Source organism: Neofelis nebulosa, chromosome 8 (genome assembly GCF_028018385.1).
Source record: "Neofelis nebulosa isolate mNeoNeb1 chromosome 8, mNeoNeb1.pri, whole genome shotgun sequence".
NCBI classification, from domain to species: domain Eukaryota; kingdom Metazoa; phylum Chordata; class Mammalia; order Carnivora; family Felidae; genus Neofelis; species Neofelis nebulosa.
The window spans coordinates 33,719,767-33,740,726 of NC_080789.1; the positions used below are offsets into that span (position 1 = coordinate 33,719,767).

Sequence of the window (20,960 nt, forward strand, 5' to 3'; positions counted from 1 at the left end):
GTGTTACTCTGACCTAGTGCATTTAAAAGTAGGGGAGGGAGAAAAAACATAATAAGAGAAGTATGGGATTTTCTAGAAAAGTTCTGAATGTCTTTGCTTCATAAAGTCTTTTCTTAAAAATTGTTTCAGTGGGGCACCTGAGTGGCTCAGTCAGTTAAGCACCTGACCCTTGATATCTGCTTAGGTCAAAATCTCATGGTTTTGTGATTTCAAGCCCCACATCAGGCTCTGTGCTGACTCTGCAGAGCCAGCTTGGGATTCTCTCTCTCTCTCTTTCTCTCTCACCCTCCCCAGCTCATGCTCTCTCTGTCTCTCTCAAAATAAACTTAACAAAATTATTTTAAAAATTAACAAATAAAAATTGGTTTAGTAACATGAGTGCTTGTGCTGTTGCAGTAGAAATAAGAGAGTGTAACAAAGTATTTAAGCATAGGGGAAACACCATTTACTAGCTCTGTACCTTGGGCAAGTCACTTAATTCTTTTGTCCTCAGTTCTATTGTCTATAAATGAGGGATAATAATGGCAAATCTTTTACGGGGCTGTTGTGAGGACTGAATGCACTAATATTTATAAAGGGTTTTGAACAGCAGTTGGCACGGAATAGACACCCTATGCATTAGCTGTTACTTATTGTCTAAATACCCTTATAGGAATGAAAGCACATGAGAAAAGAGATTTGTTTTTATGTTAATTGCTATTTCCAAGAACCAAGAATAGTACCCCAAACACTGAAGGTATTCAACAAGTCTTATTTTGAAGACACAGTATAGTGTCCTAGTTAAAAGTAATGATCATGAAGACAGACTCCCTGCTTTAAAATCCAGGTTACAATAATTATTAGCTGTTTCACTTATGCAATGTAGTTAACTCTGTTCTTTAGTCACTAGATCTGTAACATGAAGATGTAATTGCTAACTTTGTGTGTCAGCTTGATAGAATCACAGGTTGCCCAAATGTTTGGCTAAACATTATTTTTAGATGTGTCTTTGAGAATGTTTCCAGATGAGATTAACATTTGAATAGGTAGAGTGAGTAAAGCAGATTGCTCTTTCCAATGCAGCGGGCCTCATCCAATCAGCTGATGGCCTGGATAAAACAAAATCAGAGGAAGGGAGAATTTGTTTTGCCTGATAGTTTGAGCTGGAACATTGGTCTTCTCTTGTACTCAGACCAGGATTTACACTATTGGCTCTCCTGGTTCTGGGGCCTTTGGGCTCAGAGTAAAACTAATACCTCACCTGATGCTAAGAAAAATCATTCACATGTAAATAGGATGTGCTCCCTGGAGTTGCACAACCCAGCAGCCCTCACAAGAGCTATATAATTGTTAACTATTACCAATACTACTGTTGGTAACCAGAAGTAAAGTTAGCAAATATTTTATGGCCTAAATGATACCGTTATAAGCCAAGTGTAAAGCATGTCTTATAAACTGCTTACGTAGCTGTATTATTCTTTAAAACACAGTTGGGGCTATCTCTATTAATTTTTCCTGCCTTGTTTGATCCTTTGGATTTTGCTTTATAGTGACTATTGATTTTTCCCCCTAAAAGAGATTGCCTTTTTTTAGCTTTGACTTTCCTTTGGAGCTATATTTTTTCCATGTCTACATATTCCCATGATGCCTTGATACTTTCCAAACCTACAAAAGTTGAAAAGCTTCTTGTGTGATATTTTCACAATGCATTTAATATGAGTGCACTTTCTTACTGTCTTAGTGCCTTGTCATGCCACCCTTCATTGCCTACCGCTGTATACAAAGTAATATCATGTTATAATTTTACCTTGGGCCTATCTGTATTATTACACAAGGTGTAAACTTTCTCTTTAGGCACAATTTAGAGTAAATGGTAAAATTATACAAGGCAGTCTAGATTTCATCCTTGTCTAGAAACACCAGCATTCTCTTGAATTAGCAAATTAGGTACATGTTTTCCTATGAGTTTTGGCAAAATAATGGCCATTAATGGCCCAGCTGGACATGTTATTACTAATAACCCAGAGGATTCCCTGCCTTTTGCCAAATGCCAAAATTGCATTACCTCTCTAAAATTTCAAATTTCACATCCACTTCAGTAAATTTTGGTCTGCTGTGTGTGATCATTTCTCTTAAGTCATTGAAATTTCTCAGACCAACCTGTATTATCGACCAAATATTATATATTTTCTTATCAGGGACAATGATGCAGATTTTTAAGGACCAAATTATTCTTTTTTTTTTAGGCTTTGGTTTGATTTTTTTTTTTTTGTAGGTATTCTACTCTTCAGAGTTATGGTTCATGTCTCTGTTTTGCAACATTATTATTCCTCTCTCAAAACTATTTTTTTCTTCTACAATTAGTTTCCTGGGAGAGGAGTTGTAGTTGTTGTTAATTAGTTTGCTTTTTCATTTCTTAATACAGTTCAGTCATTAAGATTTTGAGGAAGCTTCGGAACCTCAATTTTAATCTCTGCATTTTCTGACTTCAAAGATTTGTTCTTATTTTGCAGTTTTGAAATAAGTTATAACTTCTTTTTTCTTTTTTAAAGTTTATTTTGAGAGAGAGAGAGAGAGAGAGGGAGCACAAGTGTGGGAGGGGCGGAGAGACTATTTTTATTTGTCTTCTTAGACTAGATTGTAAATTTTATAAGAATAGGATTTTTTTCTTTCTCTCTGATGCTTTGCAAGTACCTGGTAAATAAGAAATATAGTAAATATTTGTTTGAAAGAATGAATCAACATAAGGAAAAAGCTAGTCAACCAAACTTTTCTTTTGAAAACATCAAGATATTTGCCAATGGATATTTTCTCCCTAAATTTCAACTTTAGTACAAGTTGATAGTCTGTGGTGAAATTTCCCTTAATAATATTTATTTGTATAGATGGAAATCGTTGTTAAGAGTTACTCTCTCTCTGTATATTTTTACATAAGCTGGGATTTCCAAGTGTATTTCTCCATAAGATGTTTTTAGAAAAATAATAAAATATGATTAGAACACACAAAGGTATACGTGTCAGAACACACTTAGAGGGTCATCTCCTACAAGGTCCATAAACAATCTGATTCATGAGTATATTTCTGTGCTGAGTTCTAATAATAAAGTCAATTAATAATTTTAAAAAATTGGCCAACAAAGAAATAATGAGTTGGCCATTAGTGGCCTCAGCACAGGTTGGTCTGAGAAATTTCAATGACTTAAGAGAAATGATCACACACAGCAGACCGAAATCAACTGAAGTGGATGTGAAATTTGAAATTTTAGAGAGGTAATGCAATTTTGGCATTGGCAAAAGGCAGGGAGTCCTCTGGGTTATTAGTAATAACATGTCCAGCTGAGAGGACTCGTAGATCCAGGATCTATTTGACCAGCTGGCCTTTCTACTTCTGCTCCTGCTCTTGCTCTGCATGGCAAGAAAGTTCACTCCTTTTTTTTTTTATCATGAACCTGGACCAGCAGGATTCATAATATTACATGCCTTCAGTCAATAGAACAGATGGCACAGTATCCTTTAAAATGGAATCTAGTCAGGGCACCTGAGTGGCTCAGTCAGTTGAGCGTCCTGCTCTTGATTTGAGCTTTGGTCATGATCTCACAGTTTGTGTGTTCGAGCTCTGCATCTGGCTAACTGCTGTCATCTCCGAAGCTGTTAGCACAGAGACTGCTTCAGATCCTCTGTCACCCTTTCTCTCTGACCCTCCCCCACTTCCACTCTCTCTTTCAAAAATAAATAAAAGCATTAAAAAAATGAAATCTAGCGGAAAAAATACTAAAGATGTGTTGTGCCCTTTTTCAATTTTCATGTGTTAGGTAGATCTCTGGGGTATCCAATGGTAAACTAGGGCTCAACAACAACAACAACAAAACAAACAAAAGGGAATTGAAGTAAAGAAGTTTATTACTCAGAGGTCCTAGAGAAGATACATGGTACACTTCTAGGGGCTACCAGGGAGGTTAAGAAAGGGTACAGGCAGAGGGTGCATCAGGATTGGGAGAATATGCCTTTGGTAGGATTTGTGGGTAGTGTACTTTGGGGTTCCCAGGCAAAGGCTGGATTTGTCAATTCAAGCAAAAAGTACTGGAGTTTTGGTAAGTTTTGCAGGGGTTTATCAAAGGAAGGCACATGGGGAAGGCCTTGGAAAGTGCAGGACCATTGGGGTATCACATTAAGAACTTACATTTGCTGTGACTCTGCGAGCTGTCATCTACGGCATGTACTTACTGGAGGGGCTAGTGTCAGATCAAGGTATCTGAAGGCTGTTTGTCACACAAAATTAAGGTGCAGACAACAATATTATGGAATGGCTTAGCTAAACACTTAATAAGATGCTTTTGGAAATTTGCATTTTCACTATGCGTCTCTTTACTTGAAATTAAAACAGCGGACCCAGGCTTTCTACCTGTCCCCCATTACCAAGCTGGAGGCCCATATAGGATGGTACGGTGGGGAGAATTGATGACTGGAGAACGTCCTTCCTACCCCAACCTTCTTCCAGGAAGCTTATGAAGTACTTTTCTCCCTTTGTCATGACTTTCTACAGAGGGATTTTCTTGGCCAGCCTCAGTCTCCAGTAGCATTGAGAAATGTCTACCCACCAAAGGATTTTCTTGTCATCCTTCAAAATCCAGGATTTCACTCCCAAAACCACTTTCTGGAACAAGAAATGAATCCTCTGTTGGGCTGAAATCTTCAGATAAGTATTCTGAAGATCCAGAATCTGAGCAAGAAATGTTTCTGTCTTAACTTATAAGAGGTCATTCTGCCTAAAGGCTTCCCTCTATGTATCAAAAAATCTGATGGAAAAGCCTCCAGGAATAAGTAGGCCTGTCACATCTCTTTTCTTAAATCATTTTGCATTATCTTTCTTTCACTTTAACAGCTATGAATTAGGTGATTATACATTTTCCCAATTCAAGACTTGATAGAATTAAATTTTAGGATAGAACTTTATCATTACGTGATTTGTTACAATTATATGAGTGAACTATTTCCACTTTATTGGACTCTTGAGGTTGTATAAGTATGGTATTATGATGTTATTAAATTTCCAACAATGCCACAAGTTATAATGGGCATTTTGCAAGAGTAGTTGAACAACAGAATGGATTTTAGACTTTACAGACCATTTCTGCTTCTTTATAATTTATAATTGTGAAAGTTGCTTGAACTTTACCTAAGTAGTTTTCTTTTTGTTTGTTTAATGAAATAAATGAAAAGACATGGAGCCTCTTGAAAAATGCTATAAAGGAAAAGCAATTCTTTATTATTGAAATGACTTAAAAGAGGTCAATCTGTCTAGAGGTTTCCCTCTGTGTATCAAAAACCTGATGGAGAGGCCTTGTGCCACAAATAGGTCTGTCACATCCAGAAGTTTCTACTTTCTTTATAAAAACTGAAACTGTAGGCCTCATTTCATTTTATACTTAATTAAATGATTACAGTGGGCAACCTATTTGCACGCTTCCCTCTCCACCTTGTTTGAGAACAAAGAGGACATGTATCCATTCTCTTGTTTTTCACTTTTATTTCTGTTTTCATTCTGTGTAAGACTTATGGCTCCCACTTCTTTGGGCAATTTCAATGTGTTGATTTGAATTTTAAGGTAAACAGTGTGAGGTGATAACTTTACAACTGTTATAGTCCTGTCAGGGGCTGCTAGGATAGTGCTCTTAACACACAGAGATGGACAAATGAGAGAGGGAAGAGCAAGAAGAAAGACCCTCCTCATTTTAGTTCATTATAAGTAGCTCAAACTGAAGTTTCATACTGTGGTTTTGTGTCAAAAAAAAAAAAAAAAAAAAGAAAGTAAATATTTATGGCTACCAAAGACTAGGTAGAGTATCCTTTGTCAACTATACAGACCACATCAGACTGAGGTTAAATTTCCTATGTCTCCTCCTTAGAGCATGCATGTAACTTTTAGGAGGGAGGGATGAGATGGCATGGACTATCTATCTCTCACAAGAGAACATAGGACACATGTGTTTACAACCAGCAGAATGGAAATTGGAAACACTGTCTCAACCCAGCTCCTCAAGAAAATGATGGTTCCTTCTGAAGGGAGGAGAAATCAACAAAAGGTTGAACAAACATGTGAACAGAGAGATGAGTAGACCACAAAGAAAAGAATGGTGTGAACATAGGGGATGCTCAATCTTTGAGGAAAACGGATTGCAGCAGCATATGTTATGAATAAAATGTTTGTGTACAGTGTTATATTTTTCTAAATCAAGTCGTATTCCTAGGAAATGTGGATACATTTGAAAATGCTTTGTATAAACTTAACACTGTTCATTCATAAAATTGAAATTAGAAAGAATTTGAGGGAAAATGAAAACAGAATATGTTTTTTTACATCTAAAAGATAAGCAAAATATTAAGTTGGATACTCAGACATGTTTTGTTAGAGTTGAATAATTATAATTACATAATTACTTATATTTTATATAATTATATAAATTTAATTAGTTTGATATTAGTTTTAAAGAAAGCTACTTTGATTTTAAAATCTAGGAAATCCAGAAAATTTTCCCAATCGACATGTTGTGTTTGCTTTCTTAACTTTTAGTTGTTATATTACTGCTTTAAATAGATTATCCATTTCACATACAGCATATTTTTGGTTAGAATAATATTGTTTTTTTAAATTTACACAAAATTTAACTAAAATGGATGTAGCTTAATAGAGTTAGTGAGTTATTGGCCAAACAAAGGCTTAAGTGAGTACTGAATTAGTTTAAATTATTCAGAAGAATGCTTGAATTAATTTTAATGGAAAAAAAAAAGTATTTGTTGAAACCATTGGGATAGCAAATCCATTGATGGATAACTATTAAGCAACAATTTTACTCAACTCGAGAGTATCTACAAATGGCTACTTTTCTCTACAAATGACTATTTCATTCCCATTTGTAGAGTCTGAATGAGTATGCCAAGGAGTTTGGCAAACAGACTGGGGAAAGGGGCAATGAGAGAAGAACTGAAGTTTAGAGAAAAGAGAATAAAAAAAATAAAGATGCTTAAGTCACAGGGAAAGCTTGAATTAAAACAATATACTAGCTGGAGTTTGAGAAAAGAAACTCTTGCATACAGTTCTGGCAATATTACATCATCACGACTGCTGAACATTGATCCTTTCAGGTCATGGGAATCATGTGTGTTCCTGCTACAGAATCTAAACAGACGAACCAATGGGAGAAATAGGTTTAGATGGCACTTATAGATAAGGTGGTGTTCTCTTGGACATTCTAAACTCTCATTCTTATCAACACCTTTTAAAATTTGTGTTTTATATTCTTTTCACTCCAATGTATTTACTCATAGAGTTCTCTTTATCAGGAATGTATTTTCATTTCTGTGTGTCTGGTACCTATTTACGATTAAAGCTAATATCTTGTCACTAATAATTCAAATTATGTATAATTGTTCACATATACTTTATTCCTCAACTAAATGGTTAACTCTTTGTGCCCCAGAAACTAATCTTAGGCTAATTACTATCAACTTATTTCTAACATAGTTCTTTATGTAGATTTATAATTTGTAGCTGCAGTTCGAATAAATCATTACTCTCACCAAAAACATTATTAAGGATTATGATGTAAAACATGCTAGCAGGCACTGATGAAAATGAAAAATATGCAAACATTTTAACAAAAACTTACTGAACACCTATTACCTGCCAACAGTGTATAAGACTCTGGGGATACAATTGTGAACCAAAATAAACAGGGTCTAATTTTTATTCTAAGAGATCAGAAAGATGTTAAATAATCATACTAGGTAATATGTAGTTAAAAATTGAGGTAAGAGCTCTGAAGAAAAGAAGCACAGTTGTTTCATATAGCTTTGAATTGTGTATTTTCTACCAGAGAAACCTGGTTTCATTCAAAACCAGAGGTTTTTTTGTTTGCTTGTTTTCCCTACATACATTTTACACTACATACATTTCACCAGAGATTATCTTTTCAATCACGTGAGGGAACCATACTCCACTTCCTGTAACTCTAGATGGACCTGTGCTCTAAGTGAACCTAATAAACGACGTCCAATGTGCTTTTTGACTGTGACAGAGTGTTCTGGGCCCTCTTCTCTGTTTGACTTTTCTGTCGATGTTTTCTGTGGATGTCCACAGGGAATTCTCAGCTCCAGTGTCCTAGGTGAGCCTACATGGCAAGCCACACACTACTGAGAGGGAAAACATCTAGCTTTTTCACTTTGAAGTGTTGGAAGATCACCAATTTGCCTTTTAGTCATCTCATCTATAAGGAACACAATTTTCAAGACTGAGCAAATGATTTCCCAAATGCTGTAGGCACCAGACTTTGTTGTAAAGGTTTAAGTTACAATAATAACAACAACAAAAGTCACCGTGGCTAATCATTTCCTTTAGAAGTCAACTAATACATGGGCATTCACATGGGCAGAACAAAGTATACTGGCCCAGAACTGACACTCTTCATAGTTCCCCAAAGATCTTTCACTTTGCTTGGCTGACTCTGCAACTCCAGTAAAGTGCAGCCAGACCCTAGTAAAAGAAATCAAGTGAACACTTTGCTTCCTCTTACTTTTGCTGCCGTTTTCATTTCACCACCCAGCTTACAGATGAAATCTATTCCTCAGCAGACAGTGCTTGCACAAATGAAAGATAAATGTTTCTTCTATATAGAACAGATCAGTGAGACTCATAAAATATTAATGATGAAAGCTTTGGGAATTCAGTATATCCCTGACCATAGGTTTTTCTTGACAGTGAAGCACAGTCACTTTTAACGAATTTTTTTTTTCTGTAAGATTCCTATCAAGAATGATATGAAGGGAAAAGAATATATGATTTAAGATTCAGATGAGCATAGATTTTTTTTTTTTGAGAAAGGTAATTTTTCCGCCTTTCATTTTCCCTCATGTTTTGTGTTCCTTATCTGCCGTAAATTTCACTGAGTGATGTTGTGTGGTTGATTTGACTCTTGGAGCTGCTCCTGTGCCCATGAAGAAAACTGTTTGGGAATAGTACAGAAAGTACACATTTATTATTATTTAACATGCAGTATAGTAATAGCTGACATTTGTGTAACTGAAGCAATTTATTTATCCAAAAATTTAGGATGTGTTGCGTGTGTATTCAAATATTTATCAGTAACAAGGAACTCTGAATTTTTTCAGAAAATCAACATACAGATATTTTTAATCTGATGACATTTTGTTGTCTTGAAAATCCTTCCATAACCATTACAAGTTTATAGTTGTTTTTAGGGTTACTATCTCCCTCACCTTGAGATTTTTTCCAATATATGCTTTCACTTTACACAGAAATGAAGTTTGCTATTATGACAGGCTGAATAATTACATTATATATTTAAAAATGTATATTTATATGTTAAATATTTAAATATCTATATTAAATATTTGAAGCTTGAATATTGGAAATGGTCAAGAATAATAAAATAATTCCATCAACTAATTTTTTTTAATTCTTTGAAATTTCTGTGCTAACAAAATTATTTGTAACATGATTCAAAATATTTAATCACAATAAAGAACAGAAGTATATAAAATTAACTATTGTTCATAATAATGCCTCAGAAAGAAGAAAATCACTCATATATATTATAATTTAAGTTACATCAAAATGCCATCTAGTATGTTAAATATCAAATAGGATAAATTCTCATAGTAATAACATTATTTTTATATCAAAATAATATTTATAAAAAGAAAACATATGACTTAATACACTCAGAGAAATTATCTTTACTTAATTACCCTTTACTTAATTGAATATTTTTTTTCATGTATATCTCTTCTCAGGTACACCTCTGTGATATTTTTCCTTAGAATATATGAGCAATTATCAGCCAAATATAATCCTTATAAACCACTAATAAGCCCAGGTCTTGTGTTTTCAGTGTATGTTTCAGTTTCCATTTGGTGATCTGCATACAAGGTTAAATCATCAGATTCCATTTGTTAATCAGCCTTTCAGAAAATTCATCAGTTCTTACCGTATAAAAAATCAGATCTGTTAAAATCTATCTTGAAATATAAGGTCAGATCACTAGTAAGTGGAAATAGTCAGAAGGCATAGATCATTACAAGACATTATAAGACATCCAGGTCTTGAAGGATGTTATACAATTTTCAAAACACATGCAGTTCTTTCATAATTGCCTGATCATCTGATTACCACTTCTAGTGTCTGGACTCCTATCATCAATGTGTTCCATCCATAAATTTAAAAACATAAAGTCCATAGTCCAAATGCCTTGTTGTGGTCAAATACCAAAAGCTTGTTAAAACTTGACTTACTGTTACAGTGTTCTGCAGACCAAATTTCTTGGAATCTGTAGTGAGGCCTCTTTTTTTTTTTTTTTTAATTTTTGTTAATGTGTATTTATTTTTGAGAAAGAGAGAAAGCAAGAGCAGAGGAGGGACAGAGGGAGACACAGAATCCAAAACAGGCTCCAGGCTCTGAGCTGTCAGCACAGAGCCCCATTTAGGGCTGGAACTAACCGTGAGATCATGACCCGAGCAGAAGTCAGACGCTTAACCAACTAAACCACACAGTCTCCCCTATAGTGAGACCTCTTTAAATGCCACCTCCTTTCTGCCTGACCCTAATGATTGAGTGGTAATACCTCCATATTGACAAATAAGTTTATTTGAAATAAGATTATCAGAATGACTACTACCATTTTAAAGATCAATCTGTGGGACGCCTGAATGTCACAGTCCATAGAGTGACCAACTCTTGATTTTGGCTCAGGTCATGATCTCATGACTATAAGATCTCCCTCTCTCTGTGCCCCTCCCCTGCTCGGGCAGGTGCACATGCTCTCTCTCTCACAAAATGGATAAATAAACTTTAAAAGATCAATCTAGAATTGCAACTATTCTTGCCATATGTGAGAGCTACAGTATTAAAAATGGAGGAAAACTACAGATATCCCAGTGAAGGTGAGTATGTAATTGAGCACAGAACATCTAAACAGAGATGAAAAAAGAAAAACCCAAAAAACTAATGGAGATACCAGGCGAGACAGAGGAATTTGTGCTTTAAGAGCATATGAATTTTCAAACTCCAGAAAATAACATTATTGTCTCCTTGGAAGTAACTACATAGCCCAGAGAAGCACTGAATTTTTAAAAAATGTATATAAATAGTACTTTTAAGTGTAGTCAAGAAAAGTAATGCAAAATAACAACATATTTGTTACTCAAAATATCTTTGCTCAAAGAATGCCCACATGACTTTTAAAGACATTATCTTTAGAGACTTCTCTTCATGTTCTCATTTTCTTATAACTGCACAGTTTTCTTCTGAATAACCTTGTTACATGGTATGGAGAACTGCAGTAGCAAACTGTGTTCCAGGCAATGAATTTCTAATGTTATAGCAAAAACATTCTCTTGAATATTGTAAGCCTTTATACATGATGGAAAAATCAGTAATGTAGACATTCGTAACAAAGTACCCTGTACACTTTTTAGGTGAAGTGAAGCTAGGTAATATGGACTGAAGTTATTTTCTTTTTTTTTTTTTTTTTTTTTTTAATTTATTTTTGGGACAGAGAGAGACAGAGCATGAACGGGGGAGGGGCAGAGAGAGAGGGAGACACAGAATCGGAAACAGGCTCCAGGCTCCGAGCTGTCAGCACAGAGCCCGACGCGGGGCTCGAACTCACGACCGCGAGATCGTGACCTGGCTGAAGTCGGCCGCTTAACCGACTGCGCCACCCAGGCGCCCCCTGAAGTTATTTTCAAAAGGCAAATAATCCTGTGCTTAAATGAAATACTATAAAATATATCTAATTTATTTACTACCCTGAAAAAAGCAATTGTAATGTTAAAAGATATATATATATATATATATATGTATATATATATCTTTATATTGTATAATATATATTTCAAGCATTTAACTATTTTTAAATAATTTTACTTAATGTAAAGGGATAGGCTATGATATAAAACAAAGTTAAAATATGTATATATTCTGTCAATTTAGAAAATATTAATAAATATGAACATAATGCAACTGCATGGGAAATAACAAATTATCTAGAATATGTTTATTTTACTTTTATTAATAATAAACCAGAGGAATATATTAGTAATACTGGACTTTTTTTTTATAGTGTATCAAAATTTTCTGTACAGGACAGATTATGACAGCTTCTTTCTTAAGGTGAGATTGGCTATCTGTCACTCACAGTAAAATTCTGAGGAGCTACAATTTTTTTGTATATTATCAAAGCTATTTCATAAAGTCAAACTCATGCCTAAATTGGAGCTATTTGCTCATTAATTTTATGTAAGCAGATTTTATTCTTTCTTTTTTTTTTTTTTTTTTTTTTCAACGTTTTTTATTTATTTTTTTTTGGGACAGAGAGAGACAGAGCATGAACGGGGGAGGGGCAGAGAGAGAGGGAGACACAGAATGGGAAACAGGCTCCAGGCTCTGAGCCATCAGCCCAGAGCCTGACGCGGGGCTCAAACTCACGGACCGCGAGATCGTGACCTGGCTGAAGTCGGACGCTTAACCGACTGCGCCACCCAGGCGCCCCAGATTTTATTCTTTCAATACTACTACTTTCACAGTAAAAACTCTAGAGGATGTTTATTGGAAATTTACAAGTTTATCAAAGCATGTATTTGATATTTTGAATTAAACTTGGAAACATATTGACACTAGAAGAAAAAACAGGTCATAGAACAAAATTACAGTATACAACTAACACAATTAAGGTATCTTCCAGAGTGTATTAATATCTTTAAATCCTTCCTAAAATACAAGTATCTTAGAATATCTTAATTCTCATGAGCCATCCAGATTTTTGTGTTAATGTTATATGTATTTTTGCTCTATTATTCCAAAGGTTGAAATTATTATTATAGTTTTGTAAATTAATATTATGGAGGATTTACTCACATATTTCTCACTTTCTTTTCGCTCCATTCCTTCTTATCAGAACTTCCACTTTATCTCCCTTTGTGAAATATGTTCTTTCAATTTTCTCTTAGTGAACATGATTCAGGTTTTTTTTTTTATTTTGTCTGAAAGTACCTGTATTTTGCTCTCATTATAGTAAATTAATATCCCTGGAATGTGAGTCTAGATTGTCAATAATTTTTCTGACACCATTTAAGGTTTTATTCCACTGTTTTCTGGAGTCTATTTATTATTGGAAAGTCAACTCTCTGCCTAATTGCTATACCTGTGTCTGAAATTTGCTATTTTTCTCTGGCTGCTTTTAAAATCTCTTGATCTTTGGTGTTCTGAAGCTAGTTATGATGAATCTAGGTACAGTTTTTATATATCACACTTCAGATTTATTAGCCCTACAGTATCCGAGCAGAGATGTTTTTTTCAGCAATTCTGGAATTACTCAGTCATTATCTCTTTTAATGTGGCCGCTTCCATTTTTCTCTATTCTTTATGTCTCTTAATTTTTTTCCAAATCATTTCATAGTTTTTTTTTTATTTTTAAGTTTATTTATTTTGAGAGGAAGAAAGAAAGAAGAAAGAAAGAAAGAAAGAAAGAAAGAAAGAAAGAAAGAAAGAAAGAAAGAAGAAAGAAAGAGAAAGGTAGGGCAGGGAAGGGCATAAAGACAAGGAGAGAGAGAGAATCCCAAGCAGGCTTCATGCTCTAAGTGCAAAGCCAGACATGGGATGGGGCTCAAACTTAAACGATGAGATCATGACCTGACCTGAAATCTGGAGCTGGATGCTTGACCGACTAGCCACCAAGGTACCCCCATCACATAAATTTCTTAATGCCACGTTCTTTGAATCCATAACCAATTCACTGTGTTAATCTACATTTGTGACTTGTAATTAATCTCATTTTATTCTTTTTTTATACCCTTGTGTTAACAAATTCCATTAGAGGGTTTTACAGATTTAATATTCTCTTCTTTCTTTTTCTTATGTTCAAGCCAAACCTCTAATCTGTGGTTTTGATTGTACTCTCTGTTGTTCCTGGTTGTTTTCACTTATAAAATCCTATTTTGTTTGTGTGTTTTTGTTTTTGAATACAATCTCAGGTATGTGGAATATTATTGATGGGAATTCTTTAAGGCTAGATTTGGAGTTCTATTCTTAAAGTACAGTACTTGCTTTTACCAGTCCCCGACAGGGGCAAGGAGGCAGCTAAATGCTCTGTTTTAGGTTTTTAACCCAACAAACAGCATGGGTTCATACTTCAGATCTGTGATGAGGACTAACTTGTTAATTCTTTGTTTTTTCTCTCCAGCCAGCACTTAGGACAAGATTTCATTTCAGAATTATTTTCCCCATGAGGTTTATTTCTCATTTTATCTGGAGAAGGGACTTTTATGCTTTTCACTCTGTTCCTCACGAAACAGTCAAAAGGGAAGCTCAAGCTTTCTAAGAATTGCTAGAAGTTCTCACCTAGAAAGCTGGCTTTGGAGATGACTTACCTCTCAGGGTTTCTGCTTTTACTTTTATATGAGTCTCTACATATTTCCTTTTTATTCATATCAGATCAAGGATACTTAAAATATATATATACAGATGTGTTTGTACATAATTTTATTTTAATTGTATTTATCTTTTCATCACAAGCTTACTCTGGCTATAAGATTCAATATACTGGCTTGAAGCAGAAAATCAAGTGTTGTGGGTCTATAAAGATGCTAATACTTAATTCTTTACACTTGGTAGAGTGTAAATGGTAATATTTAGCAGAAAAATCTGTTAAAACTTTAATTCAAGCTAATTTCCTTCCTAGTCTTTGACCTTTCCCTTCCATCATTCTGATATGCTTCTGTTACTTCTTTCTCTTTCCTGAAGCAAGGACTTTATCACATTAATCTTGCTAAATTATTAAACCCTGTCAAGAGAAAGAGAGTACAGTTTTTGTTTGAATCTGCCTTTGAAGAAAATAAAAGAAGCATAATTTGTGTTCCTCTTCTAATCTCTTAGACTCTTCAAATGCACGATATTAATTTTATAGCCTTTGAGATTCTTGTAATTATCATTAATGCTTACTGTTTAACCAAGTGGGCAATTCATAAAATACACATTCAGGCTCTCTAATGAAGTTACCCATATGGTAGCTGGAAAAGGGAGCTAAAAATGGCAATGCACATACACAAGTGTTTTCTTTTCTTTATTCATGTGAAAGATGTATATATAAAGTCACTGTTGGTGGCACTTTCTGGTGTAAACATTTCAAAAATTTCTGTTTACTACCTTTGGAGGCTGGCACTTTCACACTAGTTTAAATCAGCCAGATTTACTTGTAGAAAATAGCATTATGTTTATGTGTTATGTGTTTTTTTCAATAAAATCCTTTTTATTTTACCTTAAACTGTACCACATGGTTATTTTCTTGTCTGTATTTTCAAAAAAGATGTGAAAATATCACTGCAAAAAAATTCTATTTATAACAGGCTGTCCTTTGAGGGAAGAAGGAGGAGATTTTCAAACTAAATTTCAATCCATCAGTACTGAGTTCATTTTCATAAGCTATTTTATTTTCTCAATTTTTATTTTTACAACAGTATGTAGGAACAATTAGAATTAGCAGTAATTTGTGTCTTCCCAAATATTTGTAGTGCATATGGTTCCTTTTTCCTTTTTTAAAATGTTTATTTATTGAGAGAGAAGGGTAGGGGCAGAGAGCAAGAGCGAGAGCAAGAGTGAAAGAGAGAGAGAGAGAGAAACCCAAGAAGATCTGGGCTCTCCGTGCAGAGCTGACACAGGGCTCCATCTCACGAACATGACCTGAACTGAAATCAAGAGTGTGATGCTTAACCGACTGAGCCATCCAAGTGTTCCCATTTTTCCTTTTAATTAAATTGAGAGGTAGAGCCCTTTTAGAACACTTTCTGTTTATTGCCACTACTCCACTTCCTATGGCTCAGCCAAAGAGTTAATAACAACGTATGAAGCAGGAGAAGGTATGCTATTCAAATACAGTGGGATTAGCCAGTCTCCAGTGAGATATTTTAGTGCACGGTCGTGCGTTGCAGTATGAACTATCAGCCTACAGAAAAAGTTAGCCCTTCATAATTCTTTCATCACAGTAGATATGTGATCCCACATTACTGTCTGTTCTTTCCAATAAATATGGACTCCTCAGGAACTGATCAGTCATCTTGTTACTTTTGATTTTATTTCTTCATGTAATGTTAGAGTAGTGAAACATTCTCAGTTCAAAATGTCTTAATTTTGATCTTAATATGATAAAATTTATGAGCAACTTCCCCTTTCCAAGGGCAGCATTATCACAACACCATCGAGAGTCTTCAACCTTCAACCTCAAACCAAAATGAGAAAACCTTTATGAACAGTCTCTTAGTTAAAATTCTCAGCTTCTATGTTTCCACATTCCATAGAAATTACTGCTTTGCGTAAAACCAGGAAGTAAGTATTTCCTTACAGATTAAATACCTCAATATTGATCAATATTTTTGCATGTGTATTGGAAAAGGAGGAAGCCCATTTTGTAAGTATAAAATAATCAGGCTGAGAATGACTCTGTTACTGACAATAATGAAAGCGTGTCCATGGTCTATGGATTTCAAGCTTTATAAATACGCAATATACTAGAGGAATTATGTCATGAGGGAAAAGAACAGTGACTTGAAGAACAACTTCTATTCTCATAATGGAGAAATGCCACAGAAACAAAAAAAAAGTAACCTTTTCTGAGTGGTCTCTGCACTTCAAGCAAAACTAGGGCAGGCTTGTTCTGTGGTAGTAAGAGTTCTAGGAGGGAGTGTTGGAGCATGAAGGGCCTACTGAGTTCTAAGCTTAAAATTGCACACTATTAATTCTATAGCATTCTTTTAGCCAAAATATATTAAAAATTCAGCTGGCATTCATGTGTGGGAAAGAGACTACACCTCTTGATGGGAGACGTTGCAAAGTCATGCTGAAGAGGGAATACGTACAAGGAAGGGTAAAGAATTCGTGACATTTTGTCAGCCAATCAACCTAGATTCACAAAAAACATAAGGTAAAAGTAATTCATTGCCTCACTTTCAATTAATTTAACTTTGTTCTACATACTCCAGAAATCTGGAAGGACATATTTAGAAATAATAGCGCTGCCCTCTAAAATTCATTAGTAACATTGGCTTTACCCTGTAAATGCTTAGGTGTAACCAGTGTCTTAGATATAACAGACCCAAGAGATAGGTTCATACTAAAAAAAAATACCTAAGACATTGAAATTAAGGACAATTTTGCTCATTTCTTAATTTATAATAAGAAGTATAAGTATTATTCAAGATACACACACACACACACACACACACACACACACACATATGCATAATCAGCAAAATCTCTCACTATAGCCAAGTAATACTAAGCATACCACAGATATGCCATCAAAATTCACTTTCACAGAGACCAGAAATAGCCAAAATGCATCACTTGAGCACATTTCTTCCTTATAGGCAGACAAATATAGAAATCAGAATGGTAGAGGTGCCTGGGTGACTCAGTCCGCTGAGCATCCAACTTCAGCTCAGGTCATGATCTCACCGGTTCATGGGTTCAATCCCCACATCAGGCTTTGTGCTGACAGCATAGAGCCTCCTTTGGATTCTCTGGTTCCTCTCTGTCTGCCCACCCCCTTCCCCTTCCCCTCAAAAATAAACTGTAAAAATTAATTTAAAAAAAATGAAATCTGAATGCTTTTCTCTGATTATCAAAATACTCAATAGAAGATTGGCTGAGTAAAGACCTAATGACAGGGGCGCCTGGGTGGCGCAGTCGGTTGAGCGTCCGACTTCGGCCAGGTCACGATCTCGCGGTCCGTGAGTTTGAGCCCCGCGTCGGGGTCTGGGCTGATGGCTCGGAGCTGGAGCCTGTTTCCGACTCTGTGTCTCCCTCTCTCTCTGCCCCTCCCCCGTTCATGCTCTGTCTCGTTCATGCTCTGTCTCTCTCTGTCCCAAAAATAAAATAAAATAAAATAAAAAATAAAAAAAAAAAAGACCTAATGACACTAAGCCAGGAAAGGCACATCTGATATTTTTATTTCTCTTTTCTAACAGGATGGAAAATGCTAAAGTGTGTATACTGCATCTCTCTCTATCTCAGAGATAACCATACTATTAAGGATAAAAATACCAAAATTTTTTTTCAGCTTGAGCTCCCTTTCTGAATCAGCTGTTTCATACTCATATATCTAGAATCATATAGGTAATATAAATGGGTGATGCAGTTCGATATTAAAATGTTAAGAAATTGGAAAAAATTAAATAAATAAAATGAAATATTAAGAAATCAGGGAGACAGGAGATTGCAGGAAACTGGAAAGAACCTTTCTTATCTAAATGGAATTAGCAATTTTCAGGTCTAGTGGATTGTTGCCATGTGATAATGAAAGCCCATTATTACTACTCTAATTTAAAAATAAATCTAGATATTTATCTCTCTATTATATATGTATATATTATTTTACTTATTGCATGGACCAAGCCAATCCTGTTAGAACCTAGATTCTTCCTTCAATGGCTATTGTTGTGAAACCTACATGAACTGACTATTGCAGATGTCGCCATGAAGTTCCTGGGTTGTGAGCTTGTTTCTATTGATAAGTTGCTTTGTTATTGATGTTCATACATATTGATATTAATGTATGAATATTGATATTCATACATATTCATAATCTAGTCTTGCTCTCTCTTTAAAAATTTGTGCAGTATTTTGCTCTCATGCATTAAAGTGTAGGAACATCTTAAGCAGATTTAACTCAAAATAAATAAAACTGTAAAAAGTCAGCAAAAAACAGAGAGAGAGAGAGAAATAAGAGAGAAACAGAAATAACTTTTAACATACATTTGCATGCTGGCAGTTTTGCTCACCATTTCATTTGGTCTACCCCACTGTGAACCTGAAAATGAAATGGGAGATTTAAGTCACTATTCCCTCAGTTATTTTTAGCTTCTGCATATGAACATCTTACTCACCAAAGGGAGTGTGATTCTAGAGTATAAAATGTATGTTATTTCATGACTGAGGCCTAAACCCCAAAGGATTACTTTTGGTGCTCAATAGAAAAAGCACAATTGTTTATAGCATGGGGAAAACCACTGATTACTGTGAAACCTATTTTAGACAGGGTATCAATCTTAAGTGTATCATGAAAGTCCTACTTCTCCCATATTTGATTATCCATGTTTTATGCTTTAGTTGGTGACTTTGAATTTAATGGCTAACATGAAACACCATGATTTTAGACTCTAAGGTCATTCGAACCCTTTCAAATTGTATAACATTGACAATCAGGAAACCTCAGTCTAGTCTCGGTCCTATCAGTAACAAGTTAAATCAGTCACTTGGGGACGCCTGGGAAGCTCAGTCAGTTAAGCGTTCAACTCTTGGTTCCTGCTCCAGGTCGTAATCTCAGGATTTCGCGAGTTTGAGCCCTGCATGGGGCTCTGTGCTGATAGGGTCAAGCCTGCTTGGGATTCTCTGTCTACCTCTCTCTCTTCCCATACCCGACTCATGCTGTCTCTGTCTCTCTCAAAATAAATAAACTTAAAAAAATAAATCAGTCACTTGGACTCTCTAGTATTGATTTTTTTTCTTCTGCATAAAGTTATGGTTGGGCTAATAATCTTCACACTTCTTCATAGCTTGAATATTCTCATTCAATAAAGTATGCTTTGAACCCTAGTAAATTACAAATGTTTTTTTTCCAGATTATAATGTAATTAGTATTCTATTAGAAAACAATGCATAGATATGTATTACACCTAATCCATTTTGGGTTTTACCTCTTCAACCTTATTTTGAAAATAAGCAACCCAAAACTTTGTTCATCGTAGATTTCTCAGCAAGTGTTTCTTGGTCATCGATACCAGAAAACTTTTCCATTTAATGAGCTTTATCTGTGTAGGACCACCTGTACAGATAGTAATACTTACAAGTATTAAGACACGTTATAAACCTCAGCTCAAATAGCCAATGAAGATCTGTGCCATAGACTGACATCCTTTTTATTCCACAATCAAACAGATTTCAACTTTATTTTAAATTTTTTTTTTCAACATTTTTTATTTATTTTTGGGACAGAGAGAGACAGAGCATGAACGGGGGAGGGGCAGAGAGAGAGGGAGACACAGAATCGGAAACAGGCTCCAGGCTCCGAGCCATCAGCCCAGAGCCTGACGCGGGGCTCAAACTCACGGACCGCGAGATCGTGACCTGGCTGAAGTCGGACGCTTAACCGACTGCGCCACCCAGGCGCCCCACAGATTTCAACTTTAGTATCTATCTACAGACACAATGTCTTAGACCATTCTGGCTGCTATAAACAAAATACCACAGATGGGAAAGTTGATAAATAACAGACATTTATTTCTTGCAGTTCTGGAGGCTAGAAGTCCACGATCACAGTGCCAGCATGGGCAAGTGAGGATCCTTTTCAGGGTTGCAAACTTCAAGTCATATCCTTACATGGTGGAAGGAACAAGTTAGCTCTCTGGGGCCTCTTTTATAAGGGCTCTTAATCCCATTCATGAGAGCTCCACTTTTCTTACCTAATCACCTTCCAAAAGCCCTACCTTTTAATACCATCAATTTGGGCATTAGATTTTCAATATATGAATCTGGAGTAGACACATCGTTCAGACCACAACACACAAATATGATACAAATGGTTCACACAAAATTTTTTCTTTTCATTACTTAGCACTGGATTTCAAAATGTACAAACGTAAATATCAATTTTTATTCTATAACTTAATAGTTGAGTGAATGTGGGCAAATTGTTTAAGTATCTGAGTCTCCTTTGTCTTTTCTGTAAAGTAGCAAATGACTTAAAGCTATTGTCATCTCTTTCTTTTTTCTCTTTGCAAGTTGTGGTCATGAAAGATGATATCTCCAACATAGGAAGACATAAACTCAGATTTCCAGGGTGCTCTTTTTATAGGGTCAGAGGCACAACAAATATCTGTCCAAGTCAATTGCTACTTGTAATTAAGAAATGTGGTTA

The 20,960-nt window shown here is 35.3% G+C and overlaps 1 protein-coding gene across 8 annotated transcripts in view; it reads left to right on the top strand.

Annotated features, from left to right (window-relative positions):
* The window catches only part of MGAT4C (MGAT4 family member C), a 742,934-nt gene that overhangs the window by 681,094 nt on the left and 40,880 nt on the right, over window positions 1-20,960 (top strand). For 7 of the 8 annotated variants that reach the window (XM_058741864.1, XM_058741865.1, XM_058741866.1 and 4 more), the window contains one exon: window positions 12,117-12,166. The exons of the other annotated variant lie outside the window; for it this stretch is intronic. In XM_058741864.1, the coding sequence (XP_058597847.1) occupies window positions 12,117-12,166 (50 nt within the window). The remainder of the gene's footprint in view (window positions 1-12,116; window positions 12,167-20,960) is intronic. 8 annotated transcript variants of the gene reach the window in all.